The sequence below is a fragment of the Bidens hawaiensis genome, unplaced genomic scaffold (assembly GCF_021521415.1).
Source record: "Bidens hawaiensis isolate Kalapana, Puna unplaced genomic scaffold, B.hawaiensis_p1.1 tig00024652_1, whole genome shotgun sequence".
In the NCBI taxonomy this organism is placed as follows: domain Eukaryota; kingdom Viridiplantae; phylum Streptophyta; class Magnoliopsida; order Asterales; family Asteraceae; genus Bidens; species Bidens hawaiensis.
In genome coordinates this window covers 5,576-25,637 of record NW_027493902.1, presented here as the reverse complement: position 1 = coordinate 25,637, position 20,062 = coordinate 5,576, and the positions used below count along the sequence as shown (strand labels likewise).

The following is a 20,062-nucleotide window of genomic DNA, read 5'->3' as shown; positions in this document are numbered from 1 at the left end:
CATGATGCCTGATTAACCTTCCGCCACTTTTAACGTTATTTTCACGTGATTAGTAAAATAACGTCAAAATTAGTGCAATTTTACTTTTGCCCACCCAAGGGTTCACACATATATACATTATATGTGCGCACCGCAAGCAGGGCGTGTTAGCAAGATTCTTTGATGAATATAAAGTATTAAGAGAGAGAGAGAAGCTTACGTGAAGAGAATGTATTACTTGATACTTGAAATGAATGTGTACAAGTTGACATATGTAAACTGCTTATTTATTTCCACAACAGCTCTTTCAAAATTTCATCCCAAAAAGCAACAAGAATAAGGATTGAATTCAAGCAAGTTGGCATGTAGTCCATGTGTTCCCGGCCCGAATATTTGACCGAATTAATAAGCATCTTTGACTTTGCAATAACCGGTTTACGCAGCTTTGTGCCACTAAAAAGGACTCTTAAAAGGACAAAAAATTAGTGCAAGTTAATTCCATAATCCTTCACTTGATAATTGAAGTAGGCCACGCATTTGAAGATAAGGATTTTCCAGTAACTTCTCATTGTTACTCTGCACATCACACAACAAAATGTATATTTTATATATATTATTTTTATGCAAGCATAATGGTAAATATATAATTGTCAGCTTAGCTCATATAAGGATGCGACCTGCTGAGCTCTGGAAACAAGAGATGAAAGTCCACGCTGGTAATTATCTGCTTCTTCAGTCATCATCCTCTGTAAAAATTACATTTTGCATTAACAAGAATGCTAATGATGCTTGTTTACTTTATTTATTGATCAAGATAAAAATAAATTAACCTTTAAAAGAAATGTTGATGAGAAATAAGCCACCCTGGAGTCGGTATCATCTAGTAGCTCCCTGCCAAACACCATAATGCAAATTAATCTGTGCAGAAGAAGACTGCTATTTCAACCCGTTTACTTAAATGGGTTGATTTCGGTTATAGTTTATCCAACATGTCAAATGGGTAAAACATAAAAGTAGCTTAAAAGAAAACTGATTAAATGGGTTGAAAGTTGGCCAAAGTGTGTCTTAAAGCATTAAAAGTTCTAATTTCTAAATCATTTTATGTAAATAAAATAATGATTTAATTACATAAAGAATCCTGTGGTTTGGATTAACTATTTGTGTAATAAACTCAAAAGACTATTTCAAAAGGACTATTTATGCCATTTAGCAAAACATATAATAAATAAAACAAAAAGGAGAAAACAAAACCCCAATTAACTAATTGTAACAACAAAGTTAACGGAAGTTAGCCTTAAAATCCAATATTGTTAGAAAATTAAACCAAAGGAATCAGATTTGTATCTTGTAGAACTTAGAGCATTCCCAATCGGTTCTCCATATACACTAAAAATCACTACTTTTTAATATATCTTTATCATTACATTTTCTCTCTCCTTCACTCACAACCATTTTCAAAAAATATTAGAAAAATCTGGAGGGTGAACAGTGTTTCTCCAAATTTAACCATGAACATTTTCTCACTCCACTCACAACCACTCCAACCACACCCTAAAAAATGGAGAACACACTCACATAATATGGAGAGCCCATTGTGAATGCTCTTAGTACCCAAAATGTGTTACTTGTAACAAATCACGTGGACCATTTCTGTAATAAACTTTAATATAATAAATACACTATGATTTTAAAAATGAAGTTTTTGGCTATCTTAGAATTGTATTTTTAAAAAATTAGAACTTTTAACAACAAAGTGTCCTCTAGATTAAAAAAGGGTGAAATAAAGAAAAAATGCTTAAACGAAAATCCTCAAATGAACCGAAAATCACCAAAAAGTGTAACTTAAATATAAACAGTTCTAATTTGTAAATCATTTTGCTTAAAACAAAAATATAACTTTGTTTTATCATATCTATCAATTTACCTGAAGAAATCTTCTCCACCAACTTCTTTGAAAGCAGCAGGATCAGCAGTGCATTTACCAATCAGCAATAAAAGAAGTGTGGATCTAATATCTGATGTGGCGCCAGGTAGATTCCCTCCCCCTTTACTACCAACAGAAACACCAAGTGCGATGTTGTCAGTAGCTGCAGCTGCTAGTTGAATCAAAGGCCAGTAAAACAAAATTGCAGGCACACGTGCAACCAATTGCATAGGAACAATAGCTTGCCCTTGAAGAAGTAAAGCTGCCATTGACGCTGTCTCACTGGTAGGATTATTTGTCATCATCATCATCATCATCGTACTCAGTATATCCCACCAATAGCAAAGCTATGTTAGGGTCTGAGGAGGGTAAGATGTAGACAGCCTTACCTCTACCCCATAGGGATAGAGAGGCTGCTTCCGGTGAGACCCCCGGCTCGATAGTAGTTTTGCATCAAGCCTTGGACATAAAGCACATAGCACTCAATCATCGGGATACCGGCTGATTGGTGCATGTACCCTCGTCTTAGAAGTTTGTGTTAATTCCAAATCCGGCCTTAGAAGTTTCCACTCCAGGGTCCCAGCTTAAGTTGTCTTTTACAGGGATATCTTCCATCACACTTGTCTTTTTATTCCAAACTGAATAATTAAAACTCTTAGAATTGCGTAGCGTGTCTGTTGATGATGACTTGTTTCCAGGTATAACTTTTAGACATAATTGAGAAAATAATATGTCGCACATCTGTTTAAAACACAAGTATAAAGATACAGTAAGACATAGGAAGAGAAACTAGTCATTGAGGTGGAAATTGACAATCGTTTGGATGGAGTTGGCTAGTGTTTTGTATCCAGCAAGTCAAACGGTTCAAAACTTAGCTAGTAAGTAAAACAAAACACTTGTATGGGTCAAACAGCTAAAAAACACTTCGTTTTCAAATTTCGAATGCTTAAAGTTTCATAAATCATGTTATTAAATCATATTATAAAATGAAACACTTGTATGGGTCAAACAGCTAAAAATTATATAGGGATGTGCATGAAACCGAAATGACCAAGCTCAAAGAAAAACAGCAGTTTGGTTTTATGATTTCGTAAGAAGCGAACTTTCGGTTCAGTTTCAGTTTTGCATGTAATAAAAACCAAAAAAAACCTAACCAAACCGAATTTACGGTTTTTCTTATCATTTTGAATTTCAAGCAATTTATCAAAATTTAATAAATAGTGTTAATAAAATAATTTAGCCCAAATGTTTAATAATAAATTAATTATTAATTAACAAAAAGGATTAGTCCCAAAGTTTCAGGCCCAGATTCATTACGGTGACCAACTTTTTTTGGCCTCAAAAATTTCATGCCCAAATAGTAAAACCGGAAAAACCGAACCCAACCCAAACGACTTTCTAAAACTCAAAAACTGGTTTTTCGGTTTTTGATTCGGTTTGAGCCAAAAACCAACCCATGTACACCCCTATCGTTAATAACCGTATTTACTACATTAATTATTTGCAAATTTCAAAATGAAATCAACAAAAAAGTGTTGCTTAGTCGTCCAAAACTAACCGTCCCATTTGCAGCTGTCTTAAATGGAAATATGCCACTAGATAAAACCATCAGATAATTAAAAAAAAATGCATGCTTTTGGCAAAACCATCAAATAAAAAAGAAACATGCCACCACCAAAAAAAACTACCTTCAAAATATTCATGCGATCTGTCACGTTTATCTGAGCCACCAAGGATAAAGCACTGCTCATAATGTCTATAACAGCATTTGCCTTATCAAGACGGGTCTTCCCGTGAGTTTCACTGCTAACTGAATGCTGTAATTCATTCTCGTCCAACAAAAATTTGCAGCGCATGAGAAGCCTCTCGAGAACAAAAAGAAAGCCCCATCGTATAAGATTATTTTTAGATTTGAGAAGCCCGCACATAAGCCAAATGGGAAGTGGAATATCTAACTCAGGAGAGTAATCTTTAACTGAAGCTTGTGTAATTCTTTTCTGTAAATTTTTTATGTTTGACCATATGGAATCCCCATCATCATTTATTTCTGCTATAAGCAGATCACCCAACCACACATACCCGTTTTCACGAATCGCGGCTCGTTCCGAATGAAGAAGAGAATGCAAAGTGGCCCAAGCAAGTTTCACCTTCAAACCATAACTGTTTCTCAAAACTCCATCTTCAAAGCTCTCTAAATACTTGTAGGATTTTGTTAGTTCTGTCATATGACTAAATTCTTTGTCCAAGTGAGTCAGTGATCTTAAAAGTGCATCAAATTTCTCCATTATCTTCTCCAATAGCTGCAAAAAAGAACATAGACATGCACAATGAATCAAAAAAACAAGCATGTGAATCGGTAATATACTTTCTATATTTTCTTATATATGTCTCTTTTAACTTTTTTCACATAAAAAACCAACGTGCATTCAATTTCTTCTCATAGAAAACCCTAAACATTTTTTTACACATTGAAGTCCCTTCACATGTTAAAGTTGAACAAAGTTGTGAATTTTTGACTTATTATACCATGTGAGAAAAGAATTAAGATGAATTAATGTTTTTGAATTGGGCATGTGGCAAGGGAAAGCCCGTTTAATGTTCGTCATTTCTTTTTTATTTTTTGATTCAATAAGTTGATAATAACATATAATCTTTGTAAAACAATATATTAAATATACATGGCGTCAATGATGTAAATCAAAATAAAATGAAAGCCAAAAACATAAATGGTTTGTATAAATTTAAAATCGTTAAAGTTATAAACAAATGAATTCTATCGCTATTATAATGTAATTTGTCAAATAATGTTTTCATGACTTGCCTTCATCCAACCATAACTGAGAGAGATTTTCTTTTCAAATTTAACATGTTTAAGGGATTTTTATAATAAGAAACAAAAAGTATGTTGATTTTTAATGTGCAAAAGATCGTTAAGGGACTTTAACGAGAAAAAACAGAAAGCATGTTGGTTGATTTTGGTATTTGCCCTAATTTTATAATAAACATTGAGAATTAATAAATCACAACAGAAAGCTTTGTGACTACCGTGTTGAGTCTATCACTGTTGGAGTATCGGGGTAATGCAACCGAAATGGACCTCTTTAAAATATCACCAATGCCTTCTATGCCAAGTTTGACAGAAATATGTAAAGCTTCAGGTGCATCGGCAAGGGTTAGTAAAGAAGCTATTGGTTGAATCTCATCATTGCTATACTCAGAAATTCCACTAGCTACGCAACTTTCATTTATTTCATGCACAACATAATCGAATAGTACCAGGTATAGATTTCTCCTTCCTTCTCTAGAGTTTGATATCACTAGCTGTATATGCAAAGAAAAACACACCAGCTCTAAATATTCTGTAAAAATAACACTACACAAGATTAAACGACATTCCTAAATATATATTGTAAAATACCTCAATGAACACAAACTCAATTCCACCAATCAGATCAACCTGGTCCACAAGGAAAGTTAGGGTAGATGTTGTAGAGCCTTCAGGGACTTCATAAAACATGTTTGTTAACATGTTAATTAACTTGCAGTGAACCAACTCGGCCCATGAGTTTCTCCTGCTAATTTGTATAAGCACTTTAATAACCTGCAAATAGTAATAATTTATATCCCCCTCAAGTCAAATGATACAATAGCTGTGCTTTTTACAAGATGCAAAGATATAAGATTATATCTACAATTGTTTATGAGACCAAACATTTATAATTCTTCCCAATCTTATACTCTTGTTAATACGCTTTCATTCAAATATATAATAATGCAAAAAAGTTGGGACAAAATAACTCACTCTTATGTCAAGACCTTTTAATCTGCTTCTCCGAATTTTGCCTCTATCACAAACAAAATACAGTAGACAGCTGAGGGCAGAAGCCCACACAAACTCTTCCTTTTCCTCTCGCTGCAAGTTACACATCCTCTTAAATAAACACTCTGTATAAATATAAAATACTAAAAGAACAGAAGAAACTCAAGAAAGTAAAAGATATAAAACATTACCTGCACAAGAAGAAGCAGAACTTCATACAAAATGCACAATATCCAGGATTCAAAGTTATTTATTGCTGATAAACTTTGGGCCTTGAGATAATCTGGCTTTCTTGTACTGTGGATTGACAGTGGTTCTTGAGTGTATTCTTCCTCAATGGTGGAAGCATCGTCAGCTAGAATCGGCTCCAATAAATGACCATGAACCCCAAGGTTAAGAATCACATCAAACACGCGAACTTTTGAAGTTAACTGTGAAGAACTAAGCATTTCCTGAAAATTGAAAAAGTAATTAGACGATGTATCTAATAATAAAAAATATCAAACAAACATGTAAAGAAGCAGAACCTCAAGCATTGATATCATAAGAGGAGCAGCTACCCCAGAGTCCAACACATACCTACAAAATAAAAGTTCAATTATTTACTTAGTATAACAACATTAATTTTATGTCATGAGTCACGACATAATTGCTAAAATCATTAGAGTGACTAATATTCAAATAGGGGGCATACATGTCAATTACAAGTTTGATTAGAACGCTCACAGCCACATCCATTGATGGCTTCCCACTGCTGCTACTTAGTTTAGATGAGACTGTCATCACATTAGGAATTGGAGGTTTTTCTGAGCATACTGCAGCTATAACTTCTCCCACCTCAACAGGATTTAGTTTCAAGGGTTGTTGTTCACTGAAAAAACAAACACACTGAGACTGAGAGCAAGATTATTAAATCGCATTCACAAAATGTCATATTAGCGTATACAAACATAAATGTGTCACATTAGAAGCCACTGACTCAGATTTTCCTTTTTGGTCATCCATTGTAAAATGTTATTACCAACAAAACTTTTTCAAAGTACTCCTAAACACTACAGATAGACTGTGTTTTTGCATTAAAAATATACTTTAGTTTCATTTCCTTTCTAGCTGACTTTTAGATTGACCCTTTGACCCGTTAGTCATAAGTCAATGGGTCAACCCGTCCACCTCTAATGTTACAAACAGGGATACTGAAAAATGAATTTACAGAAAAAGGTCTATCATGCAGTTGTACCTGTAATGTCGATATTGAAAAAGTGGTCTAGAACGAGGACGAAAGGTTGTCATAGGAGAATCTTCCCTGAAAAAACAAGTGTAAATGTAAAACTAATTCCAAAAACAAATTCACAGCATCGATGATGGTAAAGCGTCATAGAACAATACAATCAAGTTCAATATACAAGCATACCAAATCTGATGAGGGTCTGTCTTGGAGCGCTTGGAAGCAGTTATTGCTCTCAAGTGAGCACGAGCAGAGGTGGAATTGGTTACAGTAGTGAGTAATGAAGGCTGTAACAGTTGATCAAGGTAAGGCATATCAATGCTACCAAAATTTTTCCAAAATTCACCTTTTGTTTTAGCTTCCATATCCCCTAAAAGAAGTGCCGCAGCACCTACTTCAAGGAAATTATGCTTACTCATATCTTTATGACTCAAAGGACGATCGCTGCACAGTTGGATTTCCAAGGATTACAAAAAGCCATAACAGATGGAAGACCATTAAATTTATTAGAGGTGCCTATTATAACTCATTTACTTGAAAATAAGATCACTTAGGTTATTCTATCTCTAACAGGTCCAAATGGGGCAAGGAAATAAGTTTATTGTAAAAAATGGATCAAACGAGTTAAAAGTCACACAACTTGTATTAGTTATTTATAAATCAATTACCCCGTTACCTAACTCCCCAGACCCACAATTTTGACACCTGGATAAACTATAAAAGCAAAATAAAAAAAATTGCATGCTATAGCAGAAAGATGGGAATACCTATCGGATGAAAGTAAAGATGATTGTGGGTCCCCATGCCATCTCCATTTAAACACATCACTGGCGATGAATTCATCGCCCTCGGCTCTATTAACATCTTCAGCAATTGGTGAATCCAAAACAGATACAGCAGAGCCTTCTTTAATCTCAGAAGCTTCTTTAACGATTCCAGGACTAATTTGGGAATTAAAAGATTTGCTCATTAGTGAAGACAATGATGGAAGTGATTGTCTTGAAGCAGAAGTAGCTCCAGCAAAAGCTGCAGGTTGGAATGACCTCCTTGGAACATGCTGAGCCACTAAAGAACGAATATAGTTTAAGGATTTCACTAGTCCTCCTGAAGCAAAACTTGCAACAGGCAAAGGTGATCCATTTAAAGTAGTTGATGAACCACCAGTGTGTGGGGTCAAAGATTGAGATGTTAGTCTTCTGCTTGGGCTAACGTCACACTCCATAATTATACTTAAACAAAACCGATCAATTTCTAGCAGGGTCTCTTCACTTGGTTTATATCTGTAACATATAGAAGATATTACATCAGTTTTCTTCATGATGCCTTGCACATACAACTAAAATAATATTATATACAATAATAGCCCATGTGGATGTTTTCATCCCAAAAACATCAATATGATACAGAAAAACCAAACTAATCTTATGATCTTATCTCCTTTGAAGAATACAGTCATTCTTAATAAAACAGATATAAGCTGCCAAAAGAAACACTAACCGCAGAAGATAATGTTTCAGAAGCGCCACACACCTTGCAATCACCGCGGGGCTGTTAAAAATATATAAATATGTATCAGAAAACAAAATGAGCGTATAAGTTCCTCTCGGCATGCTTTTGACAAATGCAAGATTTATTGTTTACATTGCATCTGGCTGAACAATGACTATGATTATAAACACTGGTTCATCTTTCTTATTGCTTATGATACGATAAAGCTAACAATGATAGCTGCTTCAGGCCGAGTATAAGACAAATCAAGCCAAAATAAAAAACCCTACTCACATTAATAAGACAATAGCATATGCTTATAGACGTATTTAGCAGTCTTCAAAATTAAAACCATATGAATTGAGGTTATATCTATCATAAATTTATTGATCACGACTCACAGACCCCCATTGTTCTTAACATAATGAAGGTTAAGCCCTTGATAAGTTATTATAAACTATTGTACCCTGTACATTATCATTGTATTAGAGGTAAGACTTTAGAAGCCAAAAGGTTGATAGCAATTCATGCAAAGCTGCCAGTATAGAAATAATAATATATAAAATATGTGTATGCCAAGGATTAATGGAAGCATGAGGGAATGTATATGGTGATTAGCAAATATGTGCTGAAAACCTGCGCTCTCTCTCCGCAAGTGTGTGCTCTATTATCACACCATAGGCCAGGTCAGTAGTTCCATTCGACGCTAAATAATCCTGCCAAGAAGAAAGCAAATTGGATCACTTGTCAGAATAGGTGTTCATAATGTTAACAGATGAATTACTCTTTATATGGACCAGGAAACCAGCTAATGTTATAGTTATAACCCTGGTAAGTGTTCAATATCATTTCTTACAAACAGAAGTAATGCTATGAATAGTTTTCACTTTCCAACAACTGCCAACTAACAGTTATGAAACTTCCATCACTGAACTGAATCAAGCAAACTTAAATTTTCACTTCTACAATTCTGTCAGATTTCATCACCATGTACTGAACTTAACTACCCGATACAAGAACTAGAATCTTCACTTCTACAGTTCTAAAGATTCAAGATTTTAATCTAGATAAAAAAAAGAAACTGAAATCTTTCATTTAATTAGGTCTAAAGTCTAAACTTCAAATCTTACACCATACCGCACTGCCTTTTCTCCATATATAAATTTGGCTACAAATGTATATCATTATAAACTGTCTTTAAGGATCTCAGCTAAGGATATAAGGTTCATGTAACAATGGGCAACATATCATCAATGCAGCCAGAAAAAGCCTGGGCACAAGGATGTGAACTAAGCAGTGAAAACATGTTTAAATGTGTGTTGGGGACTGAATATGTGTTTACAATCAAGCCCGTAGACATTTAAAACCTAAAGGTCACACTTTCCTTCAAGGCACTAGTTTTGCAATAGTGAGGAAAAAAAATAAGAGTAAAGACTTATAATGAAACCCTAAAAAGCAAAGTACAACACTGGCACGGAAGTGCATCCCTGAATCCATAGCTTGCTGAGCATTCAAAACAATGTATTCATACGTTCATCTCAAAACCATCAGATAATCGAGATTAGTGCATCGAATGATCTGACACAGAAACTCCGTCTACTCAACATCACATAACCTAAAACACTAATTACATACATTTATAATCAAACCAGCAAGTAAACTTCTCTTAACTTTAAACCCAAACATTATCCCCAATCAAGCAAATTCATCCCAATTCCATAACTAAACCATTTGATTTCCACAATTAAGCAACATACGCGTAACATAACAACTACAATTTGCTAAACCTAACCATATAAACCTAACTCAAGTTCCAATCCCTGCTTATACACAATAATACACAACGATACACAAATGAATGTATAAATCCTCTACAATCCAAATTAACACCAAATCACACACAGTCACTATCTAAACCAGGCGATTTCCACAATTTTGCTTCGTATGTGTAATATAGCAACTACAATTTACTCTACCTACTCAAACAAACAAAATCCCCAACCCTAACAATAAAAACCTAACTAAACTTGCAATCCTTGTTTACGCACAATAATACACAATAATGCACAAACGATCGTACAAATCCTCGATAATCAAATTAATACCAACTCACACAGAGGCACTACCTTAACCAGCCAATTAAGCGTCACATGTGTAATATAACAGCTACAATTTACTCTGCCTACTCAAACAACAAAAATCCCCAGCCATAACCCTAAAAACCTAACTGAAGTTGCAATCCCTGCTTAAACACAATAATGCACAACAATGCACAAACGAATGTATAAGCCCTCTATAATCAAATTAATACCAAATCACACGCAGTCACTATCTAAGCCAGCCGATTTCCACAATTAAGTGTCGTATGTGCAATATAACAACTACAATTTACTCTACCAGCTCAACTAACACAAATCCCCAACCCTAACCATAAAAACCTAACTGAAGATGCAATCCTTGTTTATGCATAATAATGCACAAATTGATATACAAATCCTCTATAATAATCAAATTAACACCAAACCACACACAGTCAATATCTAACCCTAGATTCAACAACTTAAAAATCCACGGGATCTGGATACACAAATCATCAATTAACGTGACGTCCTTACCCTAAGAGTCCTGGAAGCTTCGAAGGATGAGCTGGCGTGTACGGAAAGAAGAGACGAAGACAAACAATCGGTGATTGCACGGCGGAGTGGCTCCGGCGGTTTTTTGGAGAAGGAAGATCTCATGGCGCGTGAGACACCACCGACGCCACCGAGTTGTAGCCGGGAGCTGGTGGCAGGGCTCCGTGGGCCACTGTTGAAGCTCGACGACATCGTGTGCGTGCGTCAGTGTGTGTGGGTGTATAGATATAGCGTCAGTGTGTGTGTGAATGTATCTAACGATGTGAAGAAGAGAAAACAGTTGTTTCTCACTTGCATTTTCTTTCACCAATGGGAAACTAATTTGCTTGCTTTCTTCTTATTATTTTGTCTATGATTAAGAGAGAGAGATTATAATGTGAGTTGTTGACACGTGGATTATATTTATTATTAAGTATACAATGGTAATGGTGTGGTTGGTTTAAAGGGTTGGAACGTGTGGTCTGATTCAAGAGTTGCGTTGGTTTTGGCGTGCGTGTCGGTTGGTTTCGTATAGTACACGTAGTCAAGTTAGTTATAACTGATTGTGGTTGTTGACGATTAATGGATTATGACATTCTGGTTGATGGTTTCCGATAAACCATAGTGACTTTTCATAAACGAATTTGTCACTATCTGCACGTGGGTTATGTTTAATAGTTGTTACAGATTACTGCAATTATGGTAATATGATTAGGTTCAATTGGTTTTGTTCGCGACTTTAGCGTAATCAATGCGATTTTAGTATAGTAGTTGAATTTAATTAAAAGATAAGGAAAATTCATAATAACATTGATATGAGTTAAATTGCGTGAAATGCACGTTCGTTCAAGATTTCTAATTTTTAATAGTGATTTATGGACTGAAACCTCATGACCATGAGATTCCAAGGGGGTGATACTCTTTTGCCTTGGCATATCCAAAATAACGTCTAGACTTCAGGGCTCAACCCCCTAATGGTCACATCGCTTGATTACAATGGAAAATATATATATTTTGCCTTATTTAAATAACAGTGAAGGTTTTTTCATATTTTCCTTACTAATATAAATGTTGAGCGTAACTGATGTTCAGTGGGAATTATTATTAGTAGTAAGTTGCTTTTGATGCAACTGATATAAGTGGAAGTTGGGTCCAAAAGTGGCAGGTAGTATCGATAGTAAGTTACTACTACTTAGTGGTAACATGATAATTAGTAATAAGTCACAATTGAGAAATAGTAAACTTCGACAGTAATAACTACGAGCGACAGCGAATTCAAGCAGCATTGACTCCAGGTGGTAGTGATTGTTAACAATAGTGATCATGAGGTAACATAGCTCCCACTTAGGATTTTCATGTAAGGCTTCCATTGATGTGGCTATCAAACTACCACATTTACAATCGCCAGCTATTATACAATTTTGTGAAGAGCTGCAATGTTTAAACTTGATCTTTGTGATGGTTCCCTATTTGCTTAAAGGAAATATTAAATATATGGTATGTGTTTAATACATTACATAAGAACTTAATTTTCAGATAAAATAATTTCTCGTTTTCGTAGAACCTTCTAAATACTATATTATGGTAATGAATTAATACACAATTTAGAAAAATTACCAATCCTTATTAGAAAAAAGATAGCTACAAGCTTGTCGCCACTCATGCAACTTTGATAATGTATGTATCATCTATATTGGTAAGCTGCTTACCATAAACCCAAAAACACATTGTTACAATGAACCTCGAAAGCAATATTGTTTTTAGGATAAAGTTCACTTGTCTCGAGACATTAAATTGCACTTTCAACTGTTTCTTCTTTTTAAGTTATGAATTAACGAACAACAACACGAAATTGAACGATTACACAAAAGATTATTATTAACGACTGAAAGTGAAAAGTGTTTACATAATGAATTGAAATGAAAGTTAGTAATCAATACAATTGGATACAAGCCCTGATATAGCCCTAATTCCCAATTAAACCATGAACAGACTTGTAACCAAGGGTGTTCTTCGGGTACGTTTTTCGGATTTCGGGTTTTTCGGGTCGGGTTCTTCGGGTTTCAAAGTGTTATAATACAATGATTTTGTAATTGGTTTTCCTTGCCTTCCTTCTCATTAATCTCTCCAATAAATAGCAATTTACAATTCTCTATATTAGGATAGAGATCAATATAATAAATATAATTACAAGTAAATATCCATGCCAACTATAAGTGTATTACACCCTCGCAGTCGAAGCGGGAGGTGAACGGATGCTGAGACTGAAGCGAAAATCTTCGAATAATACTCGTGGAAGACCTTTAATAAAAATATCTGCAATCTGATATGGAGAGGGGACATGAAGTATACGAACCTGACCTCGTTGAACCTGCTCGCGAATGTCAAGTTCAATGTGTTTCGTCCGCTGATGTTGCACTGGATTACCGGAGAGATAAATAGCACTAACATTATCACAATATACAATGGTGGCTTGAGATAACGGTCGGTGAAGCTCCGAAAGTAGATTACGAAGCCAACATATTTATGCTACCACGTTGGCTACTCCCCGGTATTCTGCTTCTACACTCGATCTAGAAATTGTTGGTTGCCGTTTGGAATACCAAGAAATGAGGTTAGAGCCATAGTAGACACAATACCCTGATGTGGAACGGTGAGTATCTAGACAACCAGCCCAGTCGGCATCAGTGTATGCAAGAAGAGACGGGTTCAAAGCTTTCCCGAGGGTGAGACCAAGATAAACGGTACCTTTAATATAACGGATGATGCGTTTAAGAGCATCCCAATGCGTAGTCATGGGGGCATGCATGTGCATGCAAATCTGCTGTACCGCATAACTGATGTCCGGACGTGTAAATGTGAGATATTATAGAGCTCCGGCCATGCTCCGGTAAAGAGTAAGATCATCAAAAGGTGTGCCAGAATTGGAGCTTAATTTCCCGTTGGTGTCAACTGGAGTAGCAATTGGTTTACATGTTTGCATGTCGGCCCGTCTAATAATGTCTTGAGCATATGAACTTTGATTCAAGAACATTGTGTCACCTGTTCGTGTAACTGAAATACCAAGAAAATAATTAAGTTGGCCAAGATCTTTCATTGCTAACTTGGTAGCCAAGTGAGATAGTAACTCGCGTCAAAGAGTATCTGACGAGGTGGTGAGAAGGATATCAACAACATATAAAAGAAGATATGCAGAATTGTTGCCTTTGTGAGGAATAAATAATGAGGTATCACATCTGCTTTGTTGAAAACCCAACTTCAAGACATAATCTGTAAACCGTTGATACCACGCCCGAGGTGCTTGTTTCAGCCCGTATAATGATCGTTTCAAACGACATACATGATTTGGGTAGGTTCTATTACAAAATCCCATTGGTTGGTACATATAAACTGTTTCATTTAAGGTGCCGTGTAGGAAAGCATTGGTAACATCCAATTGCTGCACAGGCCAAGACCGCGACAAAGCGATTGAAAGTACAGTTTGAATCGTAGCCGGTTTGACAACCGGACTAAAGGTTTCACCACAATCAATGCCAACTTGTTGTGAGCGCCCGTCACAAACCAAGCGGGCCTTATATCGCTCAAGTGTGTCATCCGCACTAAATTTATGTTTAAACAACCACATGCTACGAATGACATTCATTTGCAGATAGCGAGGTACAAGCTCCCAAGTGTCATTTTTAATAAGAGCAGTGTACTCGTTAGTCATGGCGTTGTGCCACTCCGGAATGGACAAGGCAAGGGCGGGATTTTTTGGTATAGGTATAGGAGATGTAGCAGAAAGATTAAATATATTTTTGGGTTTGGTTATCCCGTCCATGGCGCGGGTGCGCATTGTACGGGTGGGAGGTGGTAGGGGAGGAGTCGGCGAGGATGGCAAAGTGTGAATACTTGATGATTGTGGAGAAGCAGGTGAGGATTCGTGGGGTGGTGATTGATGGAATTGGGCTTCTGATGATTGGGTCGAGTGGGCTAGAGAGGGGAGGGGTGTGTTGGGTGGCGAGTGGGCTGAAGAGAGAATGGGAGTGGTGTTTTGTGAGTAGGTAGGAGATGTGTTTTGGGTCGGTTGAGCTGGAGCCGAAGATGTGGAAGTTTCAGTAGTGGACTCAAAATTTATATGGTACCAAAGGTGTGGGTGAGGTGGTCGGATAAGAAATCATATGAGGTAGGGGCGGAAGTGGATGCAAATGATGGATAAGAAAACGGAAAAAATTTTATAATTATTCACTTTCCTTGTATACTCTATTTATATTATATCTATACATTTTTATAAAAATAAATACTAACATACTATTTACTATGCATTTCAAAATACTTGGTGAAATTCAAAAATCAACAACAAACCATGTTTGTCAAAGATTGAAAAAAATATAATTTCAAATGTCATCATTAACATATTGTACTATGTATATTGTATAAGATTATAAAGAAAAACAAAACTCGAATATGCTTTCATTTTACAAAGTAATTTTTTAATCATTAAATTTTAAATATATACTTAAAAGTTGATCCATTTTTTTTTAAATCAATCGATTTATATATTATTATTATTATTGTAAATTGTCATATAAATTTATAAATTATAAATCTATGCTTTAAATCTATCCATTTATTTTTCGATTAATTTAGTAAACTATATATATGTTAAAATGTAAAGATAGTATATACCAATCACTTTCAGACATAACAAAGTTTTATCATATTTAATTTCTTAGTTTTTTTTATCAATGATTGTTTCAGGTTTTTTATGGAACTTAAATTTGATCTTTATGGGTCAAAGGTTAAGATTGTTTGGTACAAGTTAACTGTATTTAGATCAATTTTTGTTACAAGTCAAAAATTGGAAATCTGAATATTTTTAAAAGTTTAAAAATACAAATAGATTTATCATCAAATTTGTTACGGGTTCAAAGTATTGATTTGAAAATGTAAAGTTTGAATTTGAAACATGATTCGGTTCGGGTTTCAAAATTATTTTCAAGGGCATTTTTGAAAACAATAAGGTTCGGGGTTTGTCAAATTGACTATTTTCCCCTCGACTATTAAAATTTAAGAAAAGATTGCGAACACTTTCAACTTGCCACCCTCGGACCTATCAATGCTTCTAACTTTTATGAAATTTGAAGTTAAGTGGCAACTTTTCCTTCAATGGTGATCAGAACGTTGTATGGGAAGCATGTCATGCAAAACTATGGTAAAATGAAGCAAAATATTTACAAAATAGAATGAGTTAACATGTTATTTTTTATGTTGTCATTATGACAAAGTCGAGAAACTCCATTAAACTTATCAAAATATTTTTCATGGTGTAGCTCAGAAAAACATAGTTTTTTAAGAATATCCGTCGTTACAATTTAATGTTCTCATTTCCTTTAATGGATGGTAAATTGATAAATATATCAATAAAGGTAACACTTATTCTGTATTTTGGCTGAGTGGTTAGAACTACTATGATATGAGAAGTCTTATTCCCGAAATTGGTTAATAACCAAAATTCTTTCAATTATACATATATGACACTAAGAATGAAATTTTCAATAGAAAGAGCGTTATCGGGTACGTTTTTACACACGCGTTTTTTTTATCAAGTTCATTTAAAAAAATCATTTTTTGATATACATAAAATTAATTTATATACACATAGTATAGATACAAGCATATATGCAATACATTTTTTATATACGTTATATAATTATTTATTTTACTAGTAATTTTATAATTTAAATCATCCCGTGTGTAACACGAGCTCTAAAACTAGTTACATATATTAGGGTTAATTAAGATCTTAGTTTTGGAGGGAAAAGAATTGTAAGAATTAACTAAAAAATGACAAGTGTCCACAATTATTTTACTTAATTAGAATAAGTAGATAATGCATGTGTTCCTTAATGAGTTTGGGTTTTCCTTTTCAAAGTTTCACGATAGTTATTTTTTATTTTGGTTTCATTTCGGTTTTTGGTTTTAGTTTTTATAGATTTGTTTCCTTTCAGTTTTGTTTCGGTTCGAGTTTGTTTTTGTTTTAGTTTCGTTTTAGGCGTGTTTAACAATATTCAGTTTTTCGTTTTGGTTTTTACAGTTTTTATTTTTTGTTCGGTTTAAGTTTATCAAGTTTTAGTTTTTCAGTTTCATTTTGGTTTTTATTTTAGTTTTATTGGTATTTGTTTTATTTACGTTTTCGGTTTTGGTTTTGCTTTAGTTTTTTTCAATTTAGTTTCGTTTCAATTTGTATTTAGTTTGTTTGGTGTTTTTGTAAGGCCCCGTTACCGGTAGCCCTACTTTCGTGTTGGATTTACTCATAAACACAGTTCTAAATATCAGAGTTAATTAAAACATTTACGCGGAATATAAAACTTTCATAAAACTTTACATAATTCATAACTTGTCTCAAAACATCCTTTGTCTTTCAACATTAAAGCATTAAAAGTAAAACATCATAAGTCTTCAGATGCCAGATTCTTGCTCAGTGCCATGTGTCCCCTCAAGCGAGCTGCCTCATCCTACTCACCTGCGTGCATACTAAAAGTCAGCTACGCTGAGTGAGTTCTAGTTAATCACATAATCATACAATACATTCTTACGCTTCATACTTAATCACTTAACTTTCTTTCATATACCCCTAAGTGCTTTTACTTTCATTTTTACTTTCATACTTTCTTTACATTCATAATCATACGTTCATTTTTACCTTCATGCTTTCCTTACATACAAAATCATACTTTTTAAAGAGCCTTTCGCCCTATAACCTCACAGATATTATAAGGGTCTGGTCCCTAGTTTTCGAATATTAGAAGGGTTCGATTCCCTAACATCACAGATATTATAAGGGTCTGGTCCCTATCATCACAGATATTATAAGGGTCTGGTCCCTAGTTTTCGAATATTAGAAGGGTTCGATTCCCTAACATCACAGATATTATAAGGGTCTGGTCCCTATCATCACAGATATTATAAGGGTCTGGTCCCTAGTTTTCGAATATTAGAAGGGTTCGATTCCCTCTCGTTACCATACAACCATACATCATATCTCGAGTATTATTAGGGCTCGGTACCCTTTTCGTAACCATACAACCATACATCATTATTTCCTTCTTTTATTAACTTTATCACATTTATACGCATGAGCATACATATCATATTTACCTTATACTTAACATTACAACCTGACAGTACGTGCAATATCCGAAGATCGTTCACGTACCATCAAGCAATCATTCTTACATAACACATATATCATATAAGGCATACACTTATCACTTAGGATAAATGTATTAACAACACATCAAGTATGCACACAGCCCCGAAAACATAACAATGAATGGGGCTAGAAACTCACCTGGATCCTGTTACGCTCGCCGTTGATCGTAATTCCTTTCTTTAACTGGGCTCGGCTAACTGTATAATATTTACACATATCAATTAACTACTACTACTCGTTTTGTATTTCTATCTATATATGACCCACAACGAACGGGGATCCGGGGGCAGCGCCCCTGGCAGCGGGGTTCTAGGGGCGGCAGCCCCTAGCGGGGTCCAAGGGGCAGAGCCCCTGGCTGGGGTTAAGCTGCCAGGTCAGCTTGGAAAAATTTTATTTTCGATAACTGCCTTAACACATTTTCCATTAAGTTTTTAATTTATTTTCTAAACGAACTTCACTTCAGGCGAAGTTAAACCTCGGGCGAACTTGGCTTCAGGCGAAGTAAATCCTTAGGCGAACTTGGCTTCAGGCGAAGTTAAACCTTAGGCGAACTTGGCTTCAGGCGAAGTTATCCTTAGGCGAACTTGGCTTCAGGCGAAGTTATCCTTAGGCGAACTTGGCCGTAGGCGAAGTTATCCTTAGGCGAACTTGGCCGTAGGCGAAGTTATCCTTAGGCGAAGTTACGCTTGAAGGCGAAGTTCATCAGGCGAACTTAATCTTGCAGGCGAAGTTATCGCGCTGCAGATCTGTTTGCCCATAACTCCTTCGTTTCTTAGCCAAATAACTCGATTTTGGTACCCACGGAATCGTATGATCGGCGCCTACAAAACCCAACCATCAAATCGGCCTAAAATCGACGTTTTAGGGGTCCGATTTGGGAAGTTTGGGTTTCGGGTCCGGTTAACCCATCCAATCCTAACCATTTTCAGTAATATTAGCTTTGGTGGATTTGTTCTTACCTTACCAACTCAGATCTATCAACAAAATCTCGGGTCTCGGCTTCGAATCTTGATCGGTTAGAATGTGTGTGTTTTGAGTGTGTGAAGAAAGAAGGTGGAAATGAAAGGTTGAGTTTGGGATGGGATATTTATATCCCTCTAAGCCCACGGACCCGAGGCCCATTCTCATTTAACCCATCTACGCAATCTAAGCCCAACTCCCTCCTTACTCGACATTAAATAATTAACAACGTGAAATCACTAAACATAACTTTCTTTATTTATAATTAAAATTTTAGGATGTTACAGTTTTGTTTTAGTATCTATTGAAAGATGAAAGAATATAGAGGGTTCACAAATTAAGTGAAAGGTTCATGTGAGTTTTGACTTTCAAGTGGATTGAAGTCATTGAAGCTTTATATATATGTTTTTTTGGATCCTCATAACCAGTAATAATGAATTCCCATTTGCTATAAAGGATTTCAAAAGTTAAGAATGTTGTATGTGTTACCCTTCATTTTTCTTTTTAGTTCTCAAATTTGTTATTTCAATTTTCATTTATGAAAATGAGTCATTTTAGAAATGTTTCAATTTGCTTTTGCTATGGTCAAAATTGGTCATTTTAAAAGGGTGTTATTTTAGTTTTGGTCAACGAGCCAATATAAAAGGTATCGATTTCATTCGGGTTTCAACGGGTCTTTTTAAAATCGTATCGATTTGGTTCGAGTTGTAACGGGTCAATTTTAGAAGACGTCGATTTAGTTCGGGTTAAACTGGGTCATTCTCAAAAAGTAACGATTTGATTTTGGTCAAAACATGCAATTTTAAAAAGGTTTCGATTTGGTTCTAGTTCCTAAATGCGCTCTGGCGTGCTTCAGTTT

At 35.2% G+C, this 20,062-nt stretch overlaps 1 protein-coding gene across 1 annotated transcript; it reads right to left on the bottom strand.

Annotated features, from left to right (window-relative positions):
- Positions 1-430: 430 nt before the first annotated feature.
- Positions 431-11,362, bottom strand: LOC143569799 (uncharacterized). Its single transcript, XM_077055623.1, has 18 exons — positions 11,039-11,362; positions 9,073-9,178; positions 8,446-8,496; positions 7,716-8,228; positions 7,135-7,392; positions 6,961-7,026; positions 6,418-6,594; positions 6,251-6,302; positions 5,915-6,175; positions 5,706-5,816; positions 5,322-5,504; positions 4,949-5,224; positions 3,592-4,203; positions 2,512-2,644; positions 1,904-2,228; positions 810-870; positions 657-725; positions 431-555 (listed from the first exon to the last, which is right to left on the bottom strand). Exons 1-18 carry the CDS (start codon positions 11,259-11,261, stop codon positions 472-474), a joined length of 3,561 nt encoding a protein of 1,186 aa, XP_076911738.1. The 5' UTR covers positions 11,262-11,362; the 3' UTR covers positions 431-471.
- Positions 11,363-20,062: the final 8,700 nt, after the last annotated feature.

Bases quoted from the DNA above. Each gene is read 5' to 3' on its own strand.
- LOC143569799 (XM_077055623.1), bottom strand. From the start codon at position 11,261: ATGTCGTCGAGCTTCAACAGTGGCCCACGGAGCCCTGCCACCAGCTCC. The intron at 8,229-8,445 runs GTTAGTGTTTCT...TATATGTTACAG, and splicing joins CTGAAACATTATCTTCTGCG to ATATAAACCAAGTGAAGAGA. The intron at 7,393-7,715 runs GTATTCCCATCT...CCAACTGTGCAG, and splicing joins TCTTTACTTTCATCCGATAG to CGATCGTCCTTTGAGTCATA.